Genomic DNA, 26,804 nt, shown 5'->3' with positions numbered 1-26,804 from the left:
ACCACATTTTCAGAGGGCCACTGCTGGAAGTGTGGGAAAGGAACAAAAAATTGTTGGAGCAGAAAACGCCCTGGTGGTTATCACCAATAGACATTTTAACAATTAAAAGATCAAACATTGAGGGGGAAAGATGGACATATGAAGATTTACTAACCAAAACAGAATCCGGGTGGAGGATTAGACCTTACGAAGAAATAAAAAGCAAGCTGACTGGCTGGATTCAATACCATCAAATTAATTCAATGTGGAGAGAAGATAATAAGATCGGAATAAATGACAAGAAATCTAGATTTCAGATTGAAATAATAGAAAGTAAAACAAAATTATTATCAAAAATGTACAACCAGTTGCTTGAGTGGGACACCAAGGACGAGGAAGTAAAGGATGTGATGGTGAAGTGGGCGGTAGACCTAGGGTACAACATAGAGTTTGACAAATGGAAGGCATTGTGGTGTAAAGATATGAATTTCTCAGCATGCACGACACTAAAGGAAAACATATATAAGATGATGTACAGATGGTACATAACGCCGGTAAAACTACATAAAATGTATAGAACAGGCGATAAATTGTGGTGGAAATGTAAGAGCAAGGAGGGCGATTTCATCCATACGTGGTGGACGTGCGAGATTCTCAAAAAATTTTGGGAATCCATCTATAATGAATTTTTAAAAATTCTCAAATATACGTTTGTTAAAAAACCCAAAGCCTTCCTGCTGGGGATAATTGGTAAGGATATCAAAGAAGAAGATAGAACCTTTTTTCAATATGCAATGGCGGCCGCCAGAACCCTCATAGCACAGTACTGGAAAACACCAAAAATCCCAACACTAAAGGAGTGGCAACTTAAATTATCCGATTATTTGGAGTTGGCTAAATTGACACAGAAAATAAGAAATCAAAGAAGTGCAAAATTTAATAATGAATGGGATAAATTTAGGATATATATGGAAATAGAGATAAAGGGAAAATCAAAATGTTGATCAGAAACATATATGTACTTACAGAAATCACAGTAGGCATGAGATAACGCTTACTACGTAAAAAGTTTTATTAAGGAATAGACACAGCAGATAGATACACAAGGTAATATTTTCCGAAATCGAGATAAGGGGAAGTCGATCAATGTCATTTAAAGTTGTATGTTTTTCGTGTTTTTCTTTTTTTCCCTCTTTTTATCTTTTTCTCTGTTTTTTCTTTTTCATTTTGTCTTTTGTACGTTTGTGAAATATACTTATGTCAAAATTTAATAAAATATATTTAAAAATTTTTTAAAAATTGACATTTTAAATTTCCTGCCCTGGAGTTCAAGACCTCCCCTCCATACATCATACATACATCACAGAAGGGGTGTAACCCAAGACCACCCCCCACAAACATCAAACCTACACCACAGAAAAGGTGGTCTACAACAGAAATTCGAATGTTGTTGTTTTTCCTGTCTGCCAGGTTATCTGATAATGCCTTATCTGATTGCCTTTCCTGGAAGTCTGGCCATTCCTTTGAGATGGTGATTACCCAATTCCTGAGACAAGGGGAAGGTTCCCTCGCCCCCTCCCTCCTTGCAGAGAAAACATTTCATCAGCTTGGGAGTCAAAATGGTCCCCCTGTGCTGCTCCAGACATGTGGTCCACATATCTATGTACATGCTTGGTTGGTACATTTTTGAACATTTATATATAAAAGACCTTAAATTTTTTATTTCAGTATAATAACGCCTATCTTGTTGTGGAAAAGAATACGCATTCTATGATTTATTTTTTATATTTTATTTAACATTTTCGGTGACTTTTTTAAAAAAAGGATGCTGTATTGATCAGAATTTACATTCATGAACTTTTTTTTAAAATGACTTTAAATGATTTGGTCCTCCTCTTCCGCGACCCATCAAGTTTTGCTGCAACGACCAAAGTCAGCCAGCAGGGGGCAAACGCCTCCTTAGCATCCCTCCGCTCCCTCGGCATTCTCCGTCCTCGCTCGACAATTTCCGTAGCCTCCAGAGAGGGCGAGAGGGGAAAAATAACGTTGCGCTCAACACACCCCCCCCGGCTCATTCCGGCCGCTGACGTCACCGTCCCCTCGCGTGGCCGCGCGATGTTCCGCTTCCCTTCTCTTCCCCCATCCCTCCCCGCCGCCATCCCGCAAGCAACCTCAGCCACTGCCCAATGGTTCCGGCCCTCCTTCGTTCCGGCCCCGCCCCGTCGCTTTCGGCCTCTTTTGCTCGGAAAGTTCTGCGCCTGCGCAACCGGCCTGCTCTCCCCTCCCCCACTGGCAACCGCAGCCCCCGCCTTTTGGTTCCGGCCCTCCCTCGTTCCGGCCCCGCTCGTTGCTTTCCGCCTCCTTCCCTCGGAAGACTTCGTCCGACCAGCCCCACAATCCCCGCGCCTCGGCAGCCCTGCTGGGCTCGGGCTTTTCCGGCAGCTGTCGAGACCTGCTCGGCTAGTTCCGCCGGCCCCTTGTTGTCGCGGGGGCCAGCGTCTGCCCCCCTCGGCGGGCCCGGCTGGGCTTCGCTGCCCCCACCGCCCGCTGCTCCGGCTGCCCCCCCGCGGCCCTCGCCATGGCGGCTTTCGGGATCCTCAGCTACGAGCACCGGCCCCTCAAGCGGCCGCGTCTGGGGCCTCCCGACGTGTACCCGCAGGACCCCAAGCAGAAGGAGGTGGGGAGAGGGGGGCGGCGGCGGGGGGGCGGCGGTGGGTCAGCAGCACAACCCCTGTGGGTCGGAGGAGGGAGGATGTCCTCTGCGGGCCAGTTGGGGGGGGAAGCTCCCTCTCGCCCCACACCCACCTGCGGGGAATTAGACACCCCCCCTAACCTGAGATCCAAACCGCCCCCTGCCGAGTAAGGGCCCTTGTGTTCGCATTGCCTGCCCCCCGCCCCATGCCAGATTTATAAGGAAGCCGGCGTTTTCCTCCCCGCGCCCCCGTCACATAATCGTAGGGCTGGAAGGGGTCCTCCAAGGCAGGGATGTTTTTTCCGCCCTGTGTGGGGCTCGAGACCATGGCCCTGGGAGTATGAGTCTCACGCCGGGTGCCGAGTGAGCTCAGCAGCAGGCAGAGGGAAAGTGTGCTGTGCTTGGTGTGTTTAGCGCTGGGGTGTTGGTGGGACACAGCTTCTGGCCCAGCGGCAACCTGTGACTGCATGCCAGGCAGGTGCGTGCTTTCCCCCAGCTGCTCGCCGCCCCCCCTTCCCCTGGCAGCTCACAAGGAGGGTGCTTTGTGCAGCCTCTCTCTTCCTTCAGCTCTCCCCCCCCCCCCCCAATAGAGGCTCGGACATGGAAGCTCCCCATTCTTAGAAAGTAGCACCTGTTGGAGGGTGGCATGCCTCCGGGAACCAGTTGCTGGGGGTCACAAGTGGGTTTAGGGCAGTGCTACAGCCGGGTCCAGCTTTAAGGCTTTCCATAAACATTTGGTTGTGGGTGCTTTGAGAGGAGGATGGCAGGGGGCTGTGATAGAGCATTTGCTTAGACAGCCCCAGGTTCAATTTACAGGAAGGGCTGGGAAAGATTCCTGCTTCTGAAACCCAGGAGTTCTTCTGAAACTTCCAGTCAGTGTAGACCAGGGCCACTGTGTCCCAGTGGCGTAGCGTGGGGGGTGCAGGGGGGGCCCGCCGCACCGGGCGCAACATCTGGGCTTAGGGTTAGGGGGCGCAAATCCACGGGTTAGGGGGTGCAAATTACTTGCCTTGCCCCGGGTGCTGACAACCCACGCTACACCACTGCTGTGTCCCACAAGCTTCATTCAGGTACCCCTTGGCATGTCCTCGTTAAACATTGATATTTAATTGTATTCTTTATCACTTCTTTTATTTCTTTCATTCCATTTTGTTATGTTTGCAATTTGAATTTTGTGGGATGCAGGTTGTAATACAATATAAGAAATAAAAGAAGTGATAAAGAATACAGCTAAGAAGCGGGCAGCTACTAGCACAGTTCATTACGCTTGCTACAGCAGACCGAAAAAGCATTAGGTGGGCAGCCAAGGCCGTCAACAATTTTCAAGTGTTCCATGCTGGGAGAATGTTTAAGAAACACTGGTGTAGATAAGCGTCCTCAGCTGCATGGACCCATGGTTTGATGTGGTATAGAAAGAACCTCCCTACATTCTAATGATTAGATAAGCAAGTAGCTTGAGCCAGCAGAGCTTTTATGTTCATAGCTAATAGCCTCATATAGACCTATTACACTTTCAGTATCATGAAGTTTCATTGGATAGATGCCATGTTGTCGGGAGTATGATTTGTAGCACAGAATATATGGACCTTCCTGCCTAGAGATATATGTTTGGGCCCTTTCCATGTCTGCTTTCTAGGCAGGCAGTACAGACATTTTTGCTTCAATCAGCCTTTGACTAGGAGAATTTGATGCCTCATTTATTCTTAACTCTTGTTTCAAATTTATTTAGTGTGCTGGGATTTTGTGACATTATGCTGGTTGCTGCAGTGATTTAGATATGCTCTTTTAGGTTCTGATTTTTTTAAAAGAAAGTTTATTAATTCTGGATTTTATTGATTTGATATTAATGATACTGGTTTTACGATCTTATTTTTGTGAGACTTCTTAGAAAGACATTGCTTTTGAAAAACAGAATACCATTTCCCAGATAAATGACATCATGACTATCCTGCTGGAAATGTAGTTCCTAATGTTTTCAAATGCAATCGCAAGGACTTCATTGCTGGATCATACAAAAATAATTGCTAATATAATTTCTTAAGCAGAGCAGTGGAGACTGGCCCTCAGCTTACCTCAAGCCACTCCCCATCTTTCTGCCTCTCTCACAACCAGTCAACTTACTTACAGTCTGCCTGCATTTGATTCTGGCTATGCCTGGCTCTGGCTCTGGCTCTGCCTGCTGTTGCTCTCCATGCCTTCTGCCCTACCAGTCCCAATGGGCACTGACCACCACTGCATATGTGATTACAAGAACTGTTCCTTATTGATTCTGCCAAATCACCTGGTCTTAGATGCTCCCCCCCCTTTCTTCTGCAGGATGAGCTGACAGCTCTCAATGTGAAGCAGGGTTTCAACAACCAGCCGGCTGTCTCTGGGGATGAGCATGGCACTGCCAAAAATGTCAACTTCAATCCTTCCAAGGTGAGAGGCTTGACCGTTCTGAAGGTGCACCTGCTGCAGCCTCCTAAGTGATTGTGGCTGGGTCCTGTGGAACAGCATCAGTGTTTCAGCTTCGGTGTTCGACTGGCTTTTTGGAGCCACGATCATTGTACTCTTTTGCTTCAGTGCTATCCACCAGCTACCTGGGGCTCTAGGGATATAACCATCACCCCAATTTGTTAATTTGCCTTCTAAAGAACTGTCTCAAGGCGATTTACACTAAAGAAAATTGAAAACATTGAAAAACAGAAATCAGTTTAACGTTACTAAATTATTATTATTTACTGGGTGTTCCTGTCAGATGACATGTGTACTTGCTATCCCCTGCTTCTCCTGATTTTGGATCCAGTGTTCTGATTGCAGAGGGGTGGGTCATTGGCAGCGGAAACGGGAGAGCTGTTGTGAGAGTGTGCATGAAAGCTTTGTGCTGGGTCACAAGGTGTGACGTTCAAGCTTTGACACCCTGCAAACTCACCTTGGTCTGCATCCTGTAACCTACCAGTTTCTCAATACAGGTGGAAAGTGCCTTTGGTCTGGGAGCATGGTTCTGCTATCTTTCCCTTGTGTGTTCATGTGTGTGAGAGAGAGAGAGAAAGAGAGAGTGTGTCTTGGATCCGCTACACGAAGCTTTCATAGCTGAGATGAAGACAGTATGTGGCTGACGATTAACGCTGAATGTGCTGTGGCTAGTGAGTCTTTGCAGAGTGTGGGCAGCAGGGTCTCTTTGGGAGCTCCACCACCTCGTTCTTTTCCATTTTCCAGATCAGTTCAAACTTTAGCAGCATCATTGCTGAGAAGCTGCGCTGCAACACTCTGCCTGACACAGGCCGCCGAAAACCCCAGGTGAACCAGAAGGATAACTTTTGGCTGGTGACAGCCCGCTCCCAGAGTGCTATTAACAACTGGTTCAACGATCTGGCTGGGACCAAGCCCCTCACTCACCTGGCTAAAAAGGTACTTCCCCCTCCCCTTTTTTCTTTTAGCTTAGGCTGCTAGGAAGAAGGGGAGGGGGGAGTTGTAGTGTAGGGACGGCTGAACTGTGACCCAGAAGCTAAATGACCTCCTCCTTGCTGTGATTCTAGGATAGACCCTTTCTGGGGCGGGAGGAGAGATGTCTCTGAGAATAGTGGCTAGAAAAGAAAAGAAGAGCAGACTTGGGTTCAGGGGCTGAATGGGAAGAGGATAAAGAGGAACTATTTGGGACAGTTTGGAGATGCAAGAGTGATTCAGAAGAGTTGATAGGCATGGAATTTGGTAGAGAAAGGGCTGGTGAACTTTTGGGGAGGGATTTCCATGGCTGTGGCAGAAACTGTGGCACCAGGTCATATGTTGACTTTCCAAATATGGCCTTCTTCTCCTTATAAGGAAAGACCTCATCTACACAATACATAAAAAGCAGTATCAGTTTAAACAGTCATGGCTTCCCCCAAAGAATCATGGGGAACGTAGTTTGTTAAGGGTACTGCAGATGAGGAGATCCCTATTCCCCGCTATTAGATCTACAGTTCTCACAGTGGTTCAACAATCAATCTCTTCCCAGGCATATCTGGGAGCTGTAGTTCTGTGAAGGGGATAGGAGTCTCCTCACGACTCTCAGACTCCTTAACAAGCTACACTTCCTAGTATTCTTTGGGGGAAGCCATGACTTTAAGCACCTTTAACTTCTTTCAAAGCTGGGGCAGAACAGGAGCACTGTTTGTTTTGCATCCACCAGCAAGCTGCCTTCAGCTCCAGCAGTTGTTGTTGCTGGACAGCCCCTCTCCAATTACAGCTCTCACCCTCCACCCTCCCTCTGTCAGGTGCCCATCTTCAGTAAGAAAGAGGAGGTCTTTGGTTACCTAGCAAAGTACACCGTGCCTGTGATGAGGGCAGCCTGGCTGATCAAAATGACCTGTGCCTATTATGCAGCCATCACAGAAACTAAAGTGAAGAAACGGCATGTCATCGATCCATTCAGTGGTAAGGACTGCTTCTTCCCATTGCAAATGCCATCTAGACCCATACAGCAGTGTGGGACTAGACAGGCTTGGGTTTCTTAGAGATTTCTTCTTCTTCCAGCTGTTGCGTGTCATTATTCTTCAAGACCATGCATGGGCCAAATGTGGTTCCTGGGTATTATGGATGGGATGGATGCAGAGGAGCGGTGGAAGGCATCAGCTAGGGAACCCCCAAGGGAACCCCTCAGACAAGAAGGCTCAGAGTCAGGAGATTGGTGGTGGTACAATGATGAGTGGTCAGAGGGATAAGAGGTGTTGGAAGCATAAGAGGTAACAGGGTTTAGTGAGCAGGAAGAGGCTGTGGCAGAGATAAGTCCAGAATCAGAGGCAGAAGAGGAAACTGGAGTGGATTGGAGCCAAGAGGCAGAGATGAGTCAGGCTGGTGAAGAGTCACAGGTGTCTCTCACTCCTGCTGCAACCAGCTCTTCCCTGCCCCTTGTTTCCCAGAACCAGAGGAGGTATGAAGAGGGTGAAGTAAGGACAGGCAAGACAACAGAGTCTCAGATTGCTTGAGAAAGAACCAGGGGGGGAGGAGGAGACTTAGGGAACTGTAGGAAGGCAGGGACCTTCAGTCCTCACAACTGCCTCATAGGTTCAAATTCTACCAGGAAGGGTTGTTGTGCCCACTAGGCTTGGCCTCCTGAGCTACCCTGTTTCTTTGAATAAAGAGTTCACTGAACTTGTGTGAGTTATTGCTGACCTGCTCCTGGCACCAAGGCCTCTTTATATGGCCCCCGAAACCTTCCCCAGGCCACAGCCCTCACTGAGCCTGCTTTGCAGACCTAGCATCTTTGCCTGGATGGAGAAAGTTACTGCTTCTTTCTTGCCTGAATGGAGGAGAGAGAGAGAGAGAGAGAGAGAGAGAGAGAGAGAGAGAGAGAGAGATGGGAGTGGGTGTGTAGAAACAAGCCTACTGGACATTGGCAAAGTTGACATTAGTTGCTCCGTCCCCTATGCCTCTGGCCTCGCCCACCACTGGCATGCGACTCTGGGAAGGTTGTGGTCCTCAGGCTGAAAAAGGCTCCCCACCCTTGCTTTGAGACCAGAGGTGGGGGACCTGTGGCTTCCACATGTAGTTGGACCATAGCTCCCCTCATCTTGATGGCTGGCCTTTCTAGACGGGGCTGATGGTCCAACAACATCTGGAGTGCCACAGGCTCCCCACCCTTGTCCTTGACCTTTGGTACTTGTCTGCTCATTTATTTCTCCTGTTCCTGGGGCAGGACCAGCTTGTGCTTCTGATGCTGCAGCTCAGCCTCTTGAGTCCACAGCTTGCCCTGGCTTCCCGCGACTCCCTTCTTACTTCTCCCTCGTCAGTGCGCTTTTCTTTGCAGCCCTTGAGGCCCAGCCCCTTCTACCTCTCCATTAGCTTTTCTTTCCTTCCAGAGTGGACGCAGATCATCACCAAGTTTCTGTGGGAGCAGCTGCAGAAGATTTCGGACTTCCATCGGCAGCTGCTGGCACAGGCCTGTGCATCTCCCTCTAGCCTCATGCCCCAGGAAGTGGAGTACTCTGTGAAGCAGTGGGACTACAATGAGAAGTTAGCTATGTTCATGTTCCAGGTGAGGGAAAGGGTGTAACTGCTCCTTTTGACTATACTTGTCATTTCTCTTGTCAGAGGTTCAAACGCTCTGGCTCCCATCTAGGGAAAGGTCTAATTTTTTGCTTCCAGGATGGGATGCTGGATAGACACGAGTTCCTGACCTGGGTTCTTGAGTGTTTTGAGAAGATTCGACCAGGCGAAGATGAACTCCTGAAGCTGCTTCTTCCCCTTCTGTTGCAGGTCAGCTTACCCCCTTCCTCTGCAACAACCATGACAAGCAGGACACTCCCTGCCTGCAGACTTAAGAGTCTGAAAAACATGGCATGAAAGGAAAAAGGGACAAGGAGAGAAGAGTGGAAGGAAATAGTATTGGGCCCCAGTTCTTAAAACCACAAATTTGTTATAATAACCAGCTTGAATGGAAACAGCTGATGGGGAAGAGGCCTCAAATGCTAGCTGGTCTCTCAATTATGCCTTGGGAATGAGTCCATCTCTTCCTCTCCCTTGATAGAATGGCTGCTGGTATGGCTGCCCATGGCATGTTTGTTGTGAAGGAAGATTTTTGCACTGACTGATACCAGGTCAGGAAGACTGGAGCCTGGAGGATAGTTGTTTCTTCATCAGTGAAGCAGCTACGACTTGGAGCTTATGTAGGAGCTGGAGGCTCTAACCGGGCCCTGATCCAGGCATGTGGCTTCCATGCACTTTCCCCTGCTCCTGAGTAGCCAGCCAGGCCCTTTGGCAGTGACTCTGGAGCTCCTGGGTGCCCAATCACTCCAGTAGTCCCTGGCAAAGATAATGAGTAGCGGGTGGGAGTTAGAGAACTGCCCAGGGATGCAGGCAGCTGGTGTGGGGATGCCTGGTCCTGGGGCCATTGCTTCTTCAGGGTATCTGGCAGTGTGGTGACCTGGTGGAAGCTCCTTCTCCCCCTTGGTCCTTCTCCTCGGCTTCAAAGTCTGGCCAGGGTTGAAGTTGCTCTTCCTGTCCGGAGCTGCTTTGCATGCAGAGGGGCAGGTCCTCCATCCTGGCAATGAACAAGTTTTCCTTCCTTCCTTTCTCCGCAACAGTATTCCGGTGAGTTCGTGCAGTCAGCCTACTTGTCCAGGCGTCTTGCCTACTTCTGCACCCGCCGCCTTGCCATACTGCTGGACAGCATTGGTGGGCATCCTGCCCACCACCTCACAGCGCAGAGCACCCCTGCTCTTCCATCCACACCCACCCCTCAGCCGGCTGCGGGGAACCCCCCTCCCAGTCCATTCGGTGACCTGCTGCATTGCCCACAGCACCGCCCTGTGGTTTATGGGCTAAGCTGCATCCTCCAGGCAAGTCAGGGTAGAGGCAGATGCCTGGTCAATGGAGTGATGGGACGGTTTAAGGGGGTGGGGGTGGGAAAGCGGGCACATCTAATGTCCAGGAGGGTTTAGACAACTGGTGGAATAGGATTGTTCATAGAAGGGACTTTGGGAAATCCTACAGATATTTGCCCTTTTACTGCTGTGATCATTTTAGCACATTGTCAGAGAACCCTTTTCAGCCGAAGGGACCCCTTCCCTTCTGGGCAACCTTCCAGAGGAGCAGGCCCAAAGCATAAGTGGGTGGAGAAATAAATGTAAACTTTACCTTTGTACAGTAGCTTAGTTTCTGCACATACTTGCACACCTCTCTCCATCCTACATTCAGGCAAGCAGGAGGCGTGACCAGAGTCCAAAGATGCATTCTAGCCAGGAAGGACATTGGAGGAGGGTGTGAATCAGTGGAACGATCTTAGGAGAATTCTCATGGCCAGATATGCAGGCTTGGAAGGCAGCATTTGACCATCTTGGTCGGAGGCTCCTGACCTTAACAGGATGGCAAATAAGGAATAAGCAGTGCCAGGCTGTGTCACCCTGAGTGGGATGGAATGCAGTACTAGGCAAAGTGGGGACAACCAAGCTGGGCACATGTAAAACAAATTTATTCTCATCTGATTTGTGTGCGTGATGCTTCACCAAGGACAAGTCCTTACTCTGGGAGGCTTGAAATATATAATTCCATCTGTGTTATATATGTATAAATCAGTGCCATACCACTTGAAACAGGTAATGGCTTCCTCCCACCCAAAGAATCCTGGGAAATGTAGTTTGCGAAGGGTGCTGAAAGTTGTTAGGAGCCCCTGTTCCCCACACAGAGCTACAATTCCTAGATTTCCCTGGGAAGAGGGATTGATGTATGAACCACTTTGAGAACAGTAGCTCTGTGAGGAGAGCAGGGGTCTCCTAAGAACTCTGTTAGCAAACTACAGGTCCTAGGATTCTTTGGAGTAAGCTGTGCCTGTATAATACTGCTTTAAATGTGAGGTGCTGGATGGGGCCTATATTTCAAGACAAGGAGACGGCAGGGGAGATGAGGAGAGAGGTCAAGGCAACGGCAAACAGAAATAACATGCAATGATTTTAGTTAACATGTACCTGGATCTGGTTACAGCAGGTTTGTGAGGACCAGATGCTTTGTGGAGAGTTTTTAATACTGGGCAAAAGGGGAAATGGTCCAAAGGCTTCAGGATGTTTATAGCAAGCATGGAATAGAAGGAGGACAGGGAAGAGGAGCCTGCCGACCTTCCAGGGAACTCAGTCCCTCTTTCTACTGTATTTCTTCAGAGCATTGTCCTGTGTTGCCCCAGTGCCCTCGTCTGGCATTACTCCCTAACCGACAGCCGAATAAAGACTGGCTCCCCACTTGACCACCTGCCCATCTCCCCCTCCAACCTGCCCATGCCTGGGGTCAGCGCTGGCTTTATGCAGCAGGTGAGCAGCAGGGACCGGAATGAGCAGCAGGTGAGCACCAGGGCCTGGAGCCCCTCATCTCGGTCGGTCTCGATTCCCACAGCTTGCTGGGCCAGTAGCCCAGCTGCAGGAGAGACATGCCAGGCTTTCCCTGTCACCCCTGGCTCACCCTGCTTGGTCCCCTCTCGGGTGTTTGGGGCTAAATGGTGGCAGCCCCTCTAGTGCTTCTAGGGGTTGCACCACATCCTCTCCAACGTGCCTTCCTTGTCAGGTCCGAGCGAGACTCCGGGAGATCGAGCAGCAGATCAAGGAGCGGGGCCAGGCAGTGGAGGTGCGCTGGTCCTTTGACAAATGCCAAGAAGCCACTGCAGGTAGGCCATGCTGCAACTTTGCCCACGTGAAGTGTGGTTTGCTCTTCATGTCCCCACCCCCACGCCCTGATGTGTTGGCACGTGTGCTTTTATCTGTTCTGCTGGTTGTTAAGGAGCCTTTCCTCTCACTCTCCAGGCAGCCTGGCTGTTTCTCTTCTACTTGGGGAGTTCTAGAATTGTAGAGTTAAAAGGAACCCCCCTGAGGGTCATCAAACCCCCTGCAGTGCAGGGGATCTCAGCTAGAGCATGACAGATGGCCACACCCAACCTCTGCTTGAAAACCTCCCAAGGAAGGAGAGTCTGCCACCTGCCGCAGGACGGCCTCTGTATCTCTTCTGCTTTCCTCTTCCATTCCAGGTTTCACAATAAGCCGTGTGCTGCACACCTTGGAAGTGCTAGATAGCCACAGCTTCGAGAGATCAGACTTCAGCAACTCTTTGGATTCCTTGTACAACAGGATATTTGGGGGAGGACCGAGCAAAGACAGCCACGAGGTGAGGACTATTGCACAAAGCAATAGGAAGCTGCCCTTTGCAGAGTCAAATCCTCTTTACCCCTCTAGTTCAGCATCATCCACACTGGCTGCCAGCAGTTTTCTGAGTCCTGCACTGAGCTTTGGTCCTTCCCTTAAAAATAAAGTAAGGTTCCAGTCCTCATGGTTCTGGATTATGGGCTGATATGAATAAGAGCATTCCTTAAGCCATTGTTCCAGCTAGCTCACTGTAACATCCACACTGATAGGCAGTGCCTTTCCAGGGTTTCAGGAAGGGGACATTCCTAGCCCTACCTGGAGATGCCAGAGATTGAACCTGGAACATTCTGCATGCATAGCAAGTGCTGTGCCACTGAGCCCTGGCCCTTTGTCTGTGTGGCTGAGGCTGCGTACACACCGTACACGTAAGGCACCCCCCAAAAGAATCCTTGGAACTGTTGTTTTAAGGGTGCTGAAAATTGTAGCTCTGTAAGGGGTAAAGTACAGTTTGCATGATTCCCCCCCCTTTTTTGAGGGGTACATATAGTTGTTGTTGGCATCTATCTATCTTGGGAGACAGTGGAGTGTGCTAGGGGTGAAGTCAAACCACAGTGTTGGCAGCACCCAAGTGACCTCCCCAGTGCTTAAGCCAGGGCAGCATGAATGAAGGCCCTGGGTGACCAGATGACAAGACACCCCCTCTCAGCCTCACTGATGTGGTCCAAAAGAAAGCAGAGCAAAACTTTGGTACCAGCTGGGCTCTGGAGTTGCTGGAAGGAGGTGTACAAGGTGCCTTCCAACTGTCCAGATTTGTGTTGAGTTCTATAGTTCTATGGTATATGCAGCCAGAGAATGTTGGAAGCAGGTTTCATGTGGAGACTGTGGTCTGTTGCATCGATTCCAGTTCAATCCATAGCGTTCACCACCTCTTGTTTCATCTTCACAATGTCAAAGCACATAGGACAAAAGCCATGCACTGTGCAGAGAATGTGGGTAGAAGTAAGTCCGTTCCTGCCCCCTCCCTCTGTTTTTCCATAATACCAGAACTCGGAACCACCTTGTGATGCTGAATATTGGGAGATTCAGGACAAACAAAATAAAATAGTTATCCAGACAATGTATTCTGCATCTCTGGAACTCACTGCCACAAGATGTGGTGACAGCAGCTGGCTTAGATGACTTTAAAAGAGGATCAGGCAAATTTGTAGAGGCGGAGAAGTAGGAGGGGGTCGGTCAGTGGCTGCTGTCAGTAACCTCCGGGGTTTAGGAGCAGTGTGTGCCACCTGCTTCAGGAGACAGGGTTGTTCCAGGGGTTCAGAGTCAGTTTACGGGATGTTCCAGAGAGCAAAGCCAGAGTACAGTCCAGGGTCAAGAACGGAGGGAAAGTCCAGTCATTGGCTAAGGGAAGGTTGCTTCTCAGCAAGTCACCACCGTCAGTCTAGAAATTGGAGTAATGAAACTGTTCTAGAAGCTTTCGCAAGGGACTGAAGACTTTTATGCAGGAGTCTGTTAGGAGCAGCTAGTGATCATCACTCTCTGTTCTGAGGCACCATATGAAAACATTCTTGTTTTCCCCAGGCATTTGGTCCTTAATGTTCTGCTTATCTTTAGTGGAGTGGCACTGAGTTTGAACTGTTTGTGTCTATGTGTGTGTAACTTTAGGTTGTTTATCATGGTTTCTAACGTAAGCCAATTGCAGTTTTGCTTTTTTTTGGGGGGGGGGGAGAGGAGCAGTCATAATCCTCTCACCTTGGATCACTCTAGCAGGCCTCTTCTGGCATTAATGTTTGCTTTGTTTAACACTGTGACTGAAGGAAAGCAACAGCTGGTGTTGCAGACCTGAATTTATATCCTGACCTGGCCTGATCTCTGGGCCTCTGCTAGAGCATTTTCTCTCTGAGCAATGTGGGAGGAGAGCACAGGGTCTGTGGGTAGGGATTGTTTGAAGCTATGGGACCTCAGAACCCTTTCATGGTCAGTCTGCAGAAATGGAGCCTGTCACCAGCCCCTGGCACATTTAGATACCCTGCACCAGGGGTTCCAAAATTGTGGGTGGTCTACAAGCTTAATTCAGGTGGTCTTGGGCATGTCTGCGTTAAATATTCATATTGATATTTAACTATAATGCACCAAAACACAATAAAAAGAAGAAGCAATAAACAGAAGCTTCTTTTGTTTCTGACATTGTGTTTCCGTGCATTACTGTTCGCAGTTTGTGGAATCTGTTACAGAAGAAATAAAAGAAGTGATAAAAATGCAGTTAGAAATCACACAGCATCTAGTACAGTGCATTACAATTGCTACAACAGGCAGAAAAAAACATCATTAAGTGATCCGCTAGGACCATCAGCAGTTTTCAACTGGTCAGGGGCAGAGGGGAGCTTGAGAACTGCTGCTCTACTCAACCTGTTTCCTGGCAGATCTCCCCAGATGATGATGCAGTGGTGGCCCTTCTGTGTGAGTGGGCTGTCAGCCACAAGCGATCCGGGCGCCACAGGGCAATGGTTGTGGCCAAGCTGCTGGAGAAGCGGAACTCTGAGATTGAAGCGGAGGTGAGTGTGGGAGCACTTTCAACTGCAGAGCCGGGCAGCATGGACTACAATGTCCATGATGCATAACTGATTAGCTGTTCTGGCTGGGGCTAACAGCAGTCCAACAGCATCAGGACAGTGACAGATTCATCATCCTTGCTGTAGGGAGAACTTGTAGGGGTGGAAGAAAAGAAAAATTTGCAAGGAATCTAGTGATTTGGGGAAAGCAGTCTCCCACAACCTGGTGTCCTCCAGATGTTTGGGCTACAACTCTCCATCAGCCCCTGGGACTGATGGGAATTGTAGTCCTGGAAGGCACTAGGTTGGGAAAAGCTGGGGTAAGTACTCTTAAAATCCCACTCTTCCACCTAGACCTGGTTATTAAGGTTTGATGCAGAGTTTGAGTTGAGGGGTAACTCTGAAGCTCACTAGATGTCCTTGGACAAAATGCTAGTAACAGCTTCTGTTATCACCTCCAGGATATTGGTGTCATTCTTGTGTGGATGACCATGGCAGTAGCTTTGTTTGCTTCAAAATTATAACCAACTCTTCTGTTAAAAAAACAAAAAAAAAGCTGTTTAGAAAATCCCCAAAATAAAAACGGTAATAGAATTCTATCTAAAACAAACAAAAACATAACATAGTGTAACATAACATAACACATAACAACACAACATAACTTGGTGGAAGAGAACGTAGTCGCAAAAAACTGGAGGCACTGTACCTCTGAATACCAGTTGTTGGAAATCACAAGTGGGGAGAGTGTAGAGTGCAGTGCAAAAAGCAGCCACTCGCCCACCTATCTAACGCAATGTAGAACAGGGTGGCAGCTGACATCCTTAGAGAGCTGAGAGGCCCATACAGGAGAAAGATGTTGTTAAGATACCCTGGTTCCTATGCTGTGAAGCCCTCGGTTACTGGGGCAGGCTTTTGCTTCATCCAAAGGTAGCAAACTGCAGAAGCGGGATGGTCTTTGTTTTGACGGTTGAGGGGCTGGGGACTAACCACATCCCTTTCTGCCCAGAGGTGCGGAGACTCAGAAGTGGTGGACGAGAAAGGCTCCATCTCCTCAGGTTCCCTCTCGCCAGTCGTTACGCCCGTCTTTCAGGACGTCCTCATGCAGTTCCTGGACACCCAGGCTCCCGTGCTAAGTATGGGCTCTGGTGTATGGCTCTCACCTTCAACTCCTGGCAGGTCCCGAGGCGGCAGTTGGGAAAGCATTGCCCTCCTTTGCTTACCCTTCCTTTGGGGAAATGTGGCTACACTGCTGCTTCCTCACCTGCTCTTCTCCCTTTCCCTGGCAGCCGACCCCAGCAACGAGAACGAGAGGGTGGAGTTCTTCAACCTGGTCCTGCTGTTCTGTGAGCTGATCAGGCACGACGTCTTCTCCCACAACATGTACATGTGCACGCTGATCTCCCGCGGGGACCTGGCCATTGAGCATGGGCCTCGCCCTCCCTCGCCCTTTGACGACACAGCCGACGAGCACGACAGGAAGGAGGTGGAAGGGAGCAGCAGCATGAAGCTGGAGGTGTGGGCCAGGGAAGAGAAGGAGATAGTGCAGGAGAAAAAGGGGCAGTTGCTGTTGGGGGACTTTGGGGCTTGCTTGTGGGGCTTTTAGAATCTGAACAGCTGCGCCTTGTTTCCTGTCTCTCCCAGGACACGGGCCTGTCAGAGTGCCAGATGGACATTGACCACAACTCCAGCGTGATTTTTGATGATATGGAGAAGACAGATTTCTCGGTATGACCTGCCAGGGTGGCCTGGCTAGGCCCCTTTCTAAGTCCTATACTTGTGACTTCATAAAATAATGGGGGGTTTTGGTGTGTGCCCCTCGTCCCAGTGCTTGGGGGAGGGGAGTAGTGCATGCCTTTGGTTTTCTCTGCCTGGTATGCTGCAGAGAGGGCACAGCCCATAAGCATTCTGCTCCCTGAATGCCTGTTTTATTTCAGTATTCAAAGAGGCAGCCAGGGATGAGGGCAGAGCTTGGCACAGCCAAAGTCACCTTTTCGTGGCAGCCAAAGTGGGGTTGCGTGCAGGGAGTCAGGTGGCCCTGACAGCGTAAATGTGGGTTTAGTGGGAGAGACAGAAGCAAGTCGTTGGAATCCTTGGTAACCAGCTGATTACCCCAGGCTCCCGCCTCCTCCTGCACTGCCTGGTGCTCAATGAAAGGCATGCAGTGAGTGACAGGCCTGTTTGGTGTGTTGGCCACGTGACTATAGCAACCTTGCTTTGGTATCCTTCCGAGACTGCTTTTTTTGAAGGTAGCCTTTTTTCTCCCCCTTTCCAACTAGTTCAGTGACCTCACCTTGCCTTCTGCGTGTGCATCTCTCTTCTCCCCCCACCAGATGTTTTCCCCTCCCATGCACTGTGAGTCTAAAGCCAGCCCTTCTCCGGAGAAACTGGATCTTGAGAAGGACATCAAGCCTCTCCTGAAGGACAGAGTTGCAGATGGAATGCTGGCGTCCCTCTATGAGCAGCCTCGGCATATCCAGTACTCCATGCACTTCCCTATTCCACAGGTAGGAGAGGAAGCAGCTCAAGGCTTGCTCTGGATGGAGAGGAGTAGAAATCTGATGCATAAGACCTAATCTCCTCTAAATAAAATGATTGTATTATGCTATCAGTTGTGAGAAGCCCACAGCACATGCTGCAGTGAATAACAACACATTCCAGATAAATGCATACCATGTTTACTAAACAGTGGAATACAAATGAAGGTCATTTCCACTACACACACTCCCAAGGAACTAGAAGTTAGCTATTTCTTCTGAACTCCACTTAAGTTGTAGCTAGGCTGGAAAGCTTGCCTCTTGTTTGGTATCCATATGAAATTTTCCTACAACGCACATTCATTTTTGCATACCATCATGTCAATTTGCAATCAAAACCTTTCATAAATCAAAAGAAACCTGCCTCTCGAGTTCCAAACAAATATTCAACACAACCAGGCCAATTAATTAAATTTGTTAGTTGCTTTATCTTGCCCAGGACAACCCAGAGCAACTTCCAACCAACCAACCAGACAGACAATTAAAGCTCACTAGATACATTAAAACCATAGGGTAAAAAAAACACAACCTACATTAAAAACATTCCACCCATGTCTACAAGGCTGTTGATGGTTCTAGGCCGAAGACCTGGCTACAGAGGAAAGTTTTTGTCTGGCACCTAAAAAAAAATAAGACTAACCCTCCCTTTTAGAAAATAACCCTGGTTTCAGAAAATTTATTTGTCAAATTGATTTTAAACGGCTTACATTGCAAACTGAGTCTATCTGCCTGTTTCCACTATTTTACTTTTTTATTTTTGATGATGTTATGCTGCAGTAGGCAGGTGATGAACTGCCTACTGCTGTTCAGCTAGCTGAAACTTCAGCTAGTGCAGAATTCAGCAGCCAGGTTGCTCACCATAGCAAAATGGTTTGAGCATATTACACTGATCCTGGTATGACTGCACTGGCTACCAATTAGTTTCCAGGCCCAATTCAAAGTGCTAGTTTTAACCTATAAACCCTTAAATGGCTCAGGACTGCAATACCTCAAGGGCCGCCTTTTTACATATGAACCTATGAGATCATCTTCTGAGGCCCTCCTTCATGTGAGGACAGGCCTTCTCTGCATTTACTCCCCATCTGGAATGCTCTCCCCAGGGAAGTTCGCCTGGCGCCTCTTTAGGCGCCAGGCAAAAACGTTCTTTTTTAACCAGGCCGTTGGTTGATTTGATTGACATGCTATGCCCTTTCAAAATGTGGGGTTTTTTGGGGGGGCGGGGGTTATTGGGTGGTTGTTTTTATTCCGATTATATAGTTTATGGTTTTATATTTTGATTTTGTTCTGCGAACCGCCCAATGACCTCTGGGTATTGGGCGCTATATAAGTTCAATAAATAAATAAAACAAATTAAACATAACTGTCTATTTGTCTTCCCCTTGTCTGAATAAAGAGAGCCGGTAATGTTTAATACACTTAACAATAACATCAGCTTACATTCTATAAACAAGATATTTGACCGATATAGTGACTAATGCAACATGCAGGTAGTATGGATTCAAATTTCTCCTGTGCCACTTTGAAAAATGTAATCTCCATTAGAATTTGTAGGTCTTTTCTTTTAAAAAATATTATTTATACTTTTCAAATTTATACATTTCATTAATTTTACAATCATTTTAACGTTTCAAGGTTTGACTTCCTTCCCCCTCTTTCTGCAGTTCCTTAAATTTATTTTTTAATATCTTCTGCATATCCAAACTCATTTAATTTTCTCATTTAATTATCTACTCTAAATGTATACTCTTAGGAAACTGCAGGTTATTACAATAATCCTGCCAATTTTTAAATCTTTTTACAGTTTAACTGTATATATTCAATAAACCGTTTCCATTCATTTATTAAAAGTTTGTTATCTTGATTTATTATTCTTCTGGTAAGTTTCGCCATTTCTGCATATTCCATAAGTTTCTGTATCCATTCTTCCTTTCCTGGGACTTCTTTCCATTTTGAGGCGAGTGACATTCTTGGTGCTGTAGTCGCATACATTAATAAATTTCTGTACAGTCTGGGTAGTTCTGTTCCTATAATTCCCAAAAGAAAAGCTTCTGTGTTGTTGTTTTTTACAAATGTTATTTTAAACATCCTTCTCAATTCAATTTCCCAGTAGGCTTTAACCTTACTACAAGACCACCACATACGATAAAAAAAACCTTCTTTCGCTTTGCATTCCCAACACTTCCTTGATTTAGATTTATACATTTTTGCCAGTTTACTCGGTGTTAGGTACCAACAATATATCATTTTCATATAATTTTCTTTTAAACCATAACACGCTGTAAATTTTATACGGTGGTACCTCGGGTTACATACGCTTCAGGTTACAGACGCTTCAGGTTACAGACTCCGCTAACCTAGAAATAGTACCTTGGGTTAAGAACTTTGCTTCAGGATGAGAACAGAAATCGTGTGGCAGTGGGAGGCCCCATTAGCTAAAGTGGTACCATTTCAGGTTAAGAACGGACCTCCAGAATGAATTACGTTCTGAACCCAAAGTACCACTGTATTCATATTCCACAATCGTTCTCATGCTTCCATGTCTATATAATGACCAATATCTATTGCCCAGTGTATCATTGCGGATTGTACTTGCACATTCTTTGTCTCCCATTCCAATAATATTTTAGACATTTTAGACACCTTATACATTATATTCCAACAGGCCTCACTCCAGTTTTGATATTTGTTCCCCAAACCCTCATATCTTATCTTTCTTAAATACTTCATTCAAATGATGATATTGTAACCATGTTGTTAATGTCCCTGATAATTCCTTAAATTCTTTTAATTTATATTCTCCTCCCTCTTGTTTTAATAGTTTTCTACAAGTTGCCCACCCTTCTATCATATTATTTTTCTTTACCACTATAGCTTCCAGTGGTGAGAGCCATTTTTTATAATTTTTAATTTAATTTTTAAAATTAATTTATTACTTCTAATAAATCATTGTATTTATCCCATACTCTATACAAGTTTTTCCTAATTATATGATTTGTACATTCTTTATGAACTTTCACCTTTTGTACCATAAATAAGTGTGCCAGCCAAAAATATTATCATGATCTACTAAGTCTAAAATATGCCAATTTTCTAACATCCATTCCTTCAACCAACAAAGACAGGATGCCTCATAATAAAATTTCATATCCAGCAGGGAAAAACCTCCGCTTTCTTTTGCATCTATCATTATTTTATATTTTATTCTCAGTTTTTCCCCTTGCCAAATATATTTGGAGATATCTTTTTGCCATACATTGAAACAATCTGTCCTGTCAATCACCAGAATCAATTGAAACAGAAATAACATTCTGGACAACACATTTATCTTTATGGTCTACAGTCTGCCTAATAATGAAAGATTCATTCTGTTCCAAATTTGCAAATTTATTTTAATATCTTACCAGGTTTTAATATAATTGTCTCTCATACACCTAAATATTTAACCTTTCTTTCAATCTTTAAACTGGATACATCTTGTAATTTGTTCTTACTCTTACTCTTTATATTTTTAAGCAAGAGTTTGGTTTTGCCTTTATTAATCTGCTATTTCGTCAATTTTTTAAAATCTCTTATAATACTTTGAAGATTGACTCTATTGGTTCTTCTACAGATATCACCACATCATCTGCACATGCTTTTAATTTATATTGTCTCTGTTCCACTCTTACGTCTGTAATCTTGATTACATCTTATTCTTTGCGCCAAAACTTCTAAAACTATTATAAACAACAAAGGTGACAACAGACAGCCTTGTCTTGTTCCTTTAGTTACTTTACACTTCTCAATCAGAACACTATATACCATCAGCTTAGCTGACTGGTCAGTATATATTACCTTAACTCCTTTTATATAAGTGTCTCCACAACCCATATATTCTAAAACTTTAAACATAAAATCGCAGGACACATTATCAAATGCTTTGTTTAGGAATCAAAATTATATAAGAATTCTTCCATGATTTTGGCAGCTCGCCCGTATTTAAAATCATATTCATAATGTCCTTTAATGGTTGTTTTAGATAATCCTGCCAAGAATTTGTAGGTCTTGTTGTGTTTTGATGTCATGTGCACCATTGTATTTACAGTGAAGGAAATCTTGTTTGGCACTTTTCCCCTTAAGGCTCTCTAAGTAGATTCTTTGTTGTGTGTGTTTTTCATATGTAAACAAGAACAATAGGTTGTGTATAATTTGGGCCTTGTGTTTCTGTTGGCAGAAGACACCTGTTGTGCATAAATTTATATTGCTAAATGGGAACAGGCCACTTAGTATGGTGTTTGAGGTGGCTTCTGCCTGCAGCAGTCCCTCTCCAACTTTTAGCACTGCAGAAATCCATCTAGGGTTTGACAAGCTGCATATTCCACCTGACACCACTTAATTCCCTCCTCACCACTGCCTTCTGTGTAGTTGAGATGCTGTCACTTTCCCCTCATTACATCCTCAAGAACACGAGGGAGATATCATTTGCGGAAGTTGCTTCTGTGTGCTTGTCAAACTTCTCTGCAAACTTCTCTGCCCATGACCTGCATCATTTGGGTTTTGCTACCTTTCTGGGTTAGAACAGGGTGGTCCAACATGCAGCCTTCAAGGCCTCTTTTGTCAGCCCTCAGCATTTGACATGCCCGCCCCCCGTGCTTGCGCTGCCTTCCCAAAGCCGAGTAAGCCTGGCACTCTGGGAAGGAGGTTTGAGGGCTCTGACAGTGTGCTAGTTAGTGCTTTCCCACCTTTTGGAAGAAGGTGGGAGGACTCTAGGAAATGTGAAAGCCCTGAGTTAGAACATTAATTTGTGCATGCTTCCTCTCCCCGCCCCCCACCGGATTTATAAAAACATTAATGTGGCTGTCCCCCCTTTTAAAAAAGGTAGTATGGTAACTAGCAGGGCTTGGCTACTGACACAAAACTAAGCGACCTATCAGCCATCTTATTATGATTAATATTCATTAGCTGCTTTTTTCAGAAACATGAACTCAGAGTGACTTGGAAACAACTTGCAAAGTAGAAACTTGGAGGCAGCTTCTTAGACTGTGATCTGGAGCGGGGTGGGGGCTGTGGCCCTCCAGATGTTGCTGGACTCCAACTCCCAGCAGCCCCAGCAGCCAGCATGGCCACTGGCAAGGGATGATTGAAGTCCAGCATCATCCGCTGGGCCACAACTTTCCCACCCTTGATCTAGTGCATGGTGCAGTGTGGCAAAGATGGCAAATGCGCCATATAAACTTTTCTCTGCCAGCTACTTTATGCATGTAGATTTAGGAGAGAGGGCACAGCTCAGTGGCAGAGTGTGCGCTTTGCATGCAGAACTTCCCAGGTCTGACTGCTGGCATTTTCAGCCAAAGGCTTTAGATAGGAGGTGATGGGAAAGATCTCATTTTCTGAGACTCTTGCAAACTGCTAAGGCCCATCATGGGCTGGGTGGACAAAAGTTCTGATTTACAACATGGCACCTTCCTATGAGCAACTCTTGCATTTTTATCAAAAGCATTTCCCACTGCCTGCTACGTTATGGAATGCTTTATGTTCTCTGCCTTGGTTCACCAACCCTGCACTAAAGAGTACTGTTTTTGGTTCAGCAGGCCAGACTTTTCTCTGCGCAACCCGCCTGTTGAAGTCCATTGTGCAGCACTTCCCAAGCGCCTGGAAGCCAGTTGGTGGTCAGGCGCTTGGGAACTGCCTTGCAAGGGGCTTTGCTGTTGCTGCAGCACCAAGCTGTTTGCATTGAAATGACCATTAGAGCTGAGGTTTTCTCCCTCTATTTTGGCAGCAGTTTCAATGCTGGTGGAGGTGCACCTTGCTCCTGCCTAGTTGTCCCTTTGCAGCCACTCCAGTACCTGCCCACTGCACCTGACATCAGGTGTGGGGTAGGTGAGCATGGTTTAGGGGAAATGTCTTTGAGGTCCCCCACCCTGCTTCATTGGGTTTGTGAGGTAGGCAAGGGCCTCTTAACATTGGTAGCTGGAAAAGCTCCCCGCCTGGCATCAGCAGCTGACACCCACCCCTTCCAATCTCTTGCTTCTCAGGAGGAGTCAAGCAGCCACGAATGCAACCAGCGGCTTGTGGTCCTTTTTGGTGTTGGGAAGCAGCGTGATGAGGCACGGCATGCCATCAAGAAGATAACCAAAGATATCCTGAAGGTGTTAAACAGGAAGAGCACAGCAGAGACAGGTCTGTGGGGCACCTGTGTGTCCAAAGAGCAGGGTTTCCCAAACTTGGGTCTCCAGCCATTGTTGTTGGACTACAACTCCAATCATCCCTACCTAGCAAGACCAGTGGACAGGGATGATGGAAATTGTAGTCCAAAAACAGTTGGAGTCCCAAAGTTGGGAAACCCTGTGTTATGGGTTCGTGCACTTTACATGGGGCTTCTTTTGAACACTGGAAAGGACAATGTGTTCAAAATATGGCAGTGCTTGTGGGTAAGATCACATTTGGTCAGTATTGAAATAATTGTGTTGGCTTCCTGGCCTACTTCAGAGTGCTGCTTTTGACTCAAGTGGCCTGTGACCAGGTTACCTGAATGGTCATCTCCAATATCACTATCATCTTATTGTTACCATTATTACATTTCTTATCTGCGTCATGTTTCTTCACCGTAAGGTCCCAGGGCCACATTAGAGCACTGTAAAAACATGATATTAAAGTCAGTTAAAGCAATTTACAGTCAAAAGAATAGGGCGGCTCCTAGAAACACACACCTCAGGCTCTGAATGCCAGAATAAAGAGGTGCGAGTTCAGCATGGGACGGAAGCTGTCCTGTGAAGATGCTACATGTGCCTCTGTGGGGAATGAATTCCATAGCTTAAGTGCTGCCACAGATAGTGAACACTCTCCTGGGCTGCTTTCATACAGTCTGAGGGTGGTGGAGCTACCAAGAGGATCTTAACATATGAGAGGGTCTCCAGGGAAGGAAGCAGCCTTTCCAATATCTGGGGCCTAATTACTTAGGTAATGAACTGATGATCTGCCAGCCTGCTAAGGTCATCCTCTGAAGGCCTCCTGCAAAGGTTAGGTGAGCCACACCTGGAGAGGAGGCTTTTTATTTTGAGGCACCTAGCCTATGGAATGCTATCTTCCAGGATATTCAGGGGCCCTCTCTGAGATACGTTTTGGGCACCAGATTAAAAACCACTCTGTTTGCTGAGGTTCTTTGGGGGACAATAATATACAGTGCTTCTAATTCCCAACTACCATACTGTAAACTGCTGCTTTTTGTACTTACCAAGTAATTGCAAAATTCATTGCCATTTTCACATTGATTTTCTACTGAGATTGTATTGCTTATGGTTTTCCTGAAGCTGCTCTTTGTGTTTATGCAAATGAAAAATGTGGGGCTTACATTTCTAAGCAAAAACTAAGCAGCAGCCGTCTGGTTTTGCTTTGTTTTGTTTTCTCTCCTTCCTTCTGTATAGGGGGAGAGGAGGGGCAGAAAAGGAAACGGAACAAGCCAGAGGCCTTCCCGACAGCCGAGGACATCTTTGCTAAGTTCCAACACCTTTCTCATTTTGACCAGCACCTTGTCACCTCTCAGGTGTGTGCCTTGCACGTGAGGACAGGGATCTTCTTTGGTCATGTGCCTTTCAGCTGACTACTGAAAGGCACATATGTCTCAGGGGCAGAGCATGTGCTATGTACATAGAAGGTCCCGGGTTCAATCCCTGGCATCTCTGGTCTATAGCTTCACGCAGCAAATGTTGAGAAAAAGAAAGAAAGAAAGCTGCTGCCGGTCAGTGAAGACAGTATTGGGCTACATCAGGCATGCAGATCCTTCTTCAGGCCATGGGCCATATTCCATTGTGTGAAAGTTTTTTTGGGGGGGATGCCAGTGGTGGGTGTGGCTAAAGTAGGCATGGCTAGACACACCTACACACCCCGCTCTCCATCCTTCATCCAGGCAAGCAAGAGATCCCATCACAGTGCAAGGACACATTCCGCCCAGGTAAAGTCCCTAGAGGAGGGGACAGAACAGGGCCAGTGAGGGGTGTGGCCTGGGGAGGGGGCATGGCCCGGGACAGACAGAGAGGCCTGGAGGGCTGCACCTGGACCCCCCCCCAGGGCTTCATAATCGGTGGCTGTTGACCCCCTGCTCCCCAACTCCAGGTATCACGCAACGTCTTAGAGCAGATCACCAGCTTTGCCTTAGGGATGTCCTACCACCTGCCCCTGGTGCAGCATGTCCAGTTCATCTTCGACCTGATGGAGTACTCGCTCAACATCAGTGGGCTCATCGACTTCGCCATCCAGGTGGGCATCTCGAAGCTGGGGGCTGATGATAGAACCCGCCTCGGTCCCTTCTTCATTTCTCTCCCTCCCCTCTTTCTTATAGCAGCCTTTCCAGCCTGATACCCTTTAGATGTTTCAGACTACAACGCCACCTGCACCCATCAGCACAGCTGGCTTGGGCTGTTGCGACTGGTGGTCCAAGGCACCTGGATGGCACTTGGTTGGGTCCTGCTGCTGTATGCGTTGACCCCACCCCTTCCAGAAACCTTGTGCTTGGTTAAGTCAGGGATGGAGAAAGCAATTGTCTTTCAAACATGGTTGGACTCACAGTTCCCATCATCTCCAATGGTCAGGTGATGCAGCAGAGCTCTTCTTACGTTACCAAATACAATAGCAGTGAAAGGATAGCAGTGAGAATGAACAGACAGAACAAAATTGTACATACCAAATGGAAGTGCATGTAATACAGTGGTACCTCTAGAACGGGATCCGTTCCAGAGCCCTGTTCGCATCCTGAGTAGAACGTAATACGCGTGTGCTCGGGTCGCATTTCGCCGCTTCCGTGCATGCGTGTGATGTCATTTTGAGCATCTGCGCATGCACGAGTGGCTAAACCCGGAAGTAACGTGCTCCGTTACTTCTGGGTTGCCGCAGAGTGTAACTTGAAAACGCTCAACCTGAAGCATATTTAACCCCAGATATGACTGTACACAAACCATTTGCACCTTACTTTTGTTAGTCCAGAGGGAGAGAGGCGTCCAAGTGAGCTGTCTCCACCCACCAACCAGGATCAGAGCATCTTTTCTGTTCTTTCCTCTCATGTTCTGTCTTTTGTATTTCATAAAAGAGAAGTCTGCTTCTTGCCTTTCTCCAGTCTGCTTCTCCCTCCTCTGTTCCATAGGAACACCAGAAGAGCCCTGCTGGGTCAGGCCAAGGGTTCAGAACCATGTTGTTGTACAGCGGTGAACCAGGTTCGCTTAAGAATGCCACAAGCAGGACAGGAGTGCAATAGTGCTCTTTTCACTTGTGCTCCCCAGCAACTTATTCTGGAGCATGCTGTCTCTGATATTGGAGTTAGTTTAGTACAATGTTTCTCAAACCTGAGTCTCCACCTGTTTTTGGATTTTAGTTCACATCATCCCTGACCACTGGCTCTGCTAGCTTGTTGTAGTCCAGCAAACCTTGAAGCTGAGCTGCCTCGAGAGAAATCTTGCAGCTTCATTTACCAAAACAAAAAGCAAAACTTGGATGC

At 47.0% G+C, this 26,804-nt stretch overlaps 1 protein-coding gene across 8 annotated transcripts in view; it reads left to right on the top strand.

Moving 5' to 3' along the window:
- The first annotated feature begins 2,346 nt into the window (after positions 1 to 2,346).
- The window catches only part of MED12 (mediator complex subunit 12), a 50,200-nt gene continuing 25,742 nt past the window's right edge, over positions 2,347 to 26,804 (top strand). For 3 of the 8 annotated variants that reach the window (XM_081897070.1, XM_081897069.1, XM_081897068.1), the window contains exons 1-18: positions 2,347 to 2,656; positions 4,988 to 5,092; positions 5,873 to 6,064; positions 6,910 to 7,069; positions 8,494 to 8,669; positions 8,780 to 8,890; positions 9,718 to 9,972; positions 11,287 to 11,433; positions 11,684 to 11,783; positions 12,141 to 12,277; positions 14,676 to 14,807; positions 15,811 to 15,937; positions 16,091 to 16,317; positions 16,446 to 16,529; positions 17,135 to 17,308; positions 23,353 to 23,497; positions 24,742 to 24,860; positions 25,430 to 25,573. In XM_081897070.1, the coding sequence (XP_081753196.1) occupies positions 2,558 to 2,656; positions 4,988 to 5,092; positions 5,873 to 6,064; positions 6,910 to 7,069; positions 8,494 to 8,669; positions 8,780 to 8,890; positions 9,718 to 9,972; positions 11,287 to 11,433; positions 11,684 to 11,783; positions 12,141 to 12,277; positions 14,676 to 14,807; positions 15,811 to 15,937; positions 16,091 to 16,317; positions 16,446 to 16,529; positions 17,135 to 17,308; positions 23,353 to 23,497; positions 24,742 to 24,860; positions 25,430 to 25,573 (2,634 nt within the window). In that variant the 5' untranslated portion in view covers positions 2,347 to 2,557. Of the gene's footprint in view, positions 2,657 to 4,987; positions 5,093 to 5,872; positions 6,065 to 6,909; positions 7,070 to 8,493; positions 8,670 to 8,779; positions 8,891 to 9,717; positions 9,973 to 11,286; positions 11,464 to 11,683; positions 11,784 to 12,140; positions 12,278 to 14,675; positions 14,808 to 15,810; positions 15,938 to 16,090; positions 16,318 to 16,445; positions 16,530 to 17,134; positions 17,309 to 23,352; positions 23,498 to 24,741; positions 24,861 to 25,429; positions 25,574 to 26,804 lie in introns of all 8 variants that reach the window. The other 5 variants (XM_081897067.1, XM_081897066.1, XM_081897065.1 and 2 more) reach the window with 3 other exon arrangements.

This window comes from Podarcis melisellensis (assembly GCF_964234715.1).
Source record: "Podarcis melisellensis genome assembly, chromosome: Z".
Lineage (NCBI taxonomy): Eukaryota > Metazoa > Chordata > Lepidosauria > Squamata > Lacertidae > Podarcis > Podarcis melisellensis.
Note: the sequence above shows the minus strand (reverse complement) of the source record. Positions and strands in the feature narration are given on the sequence as shown.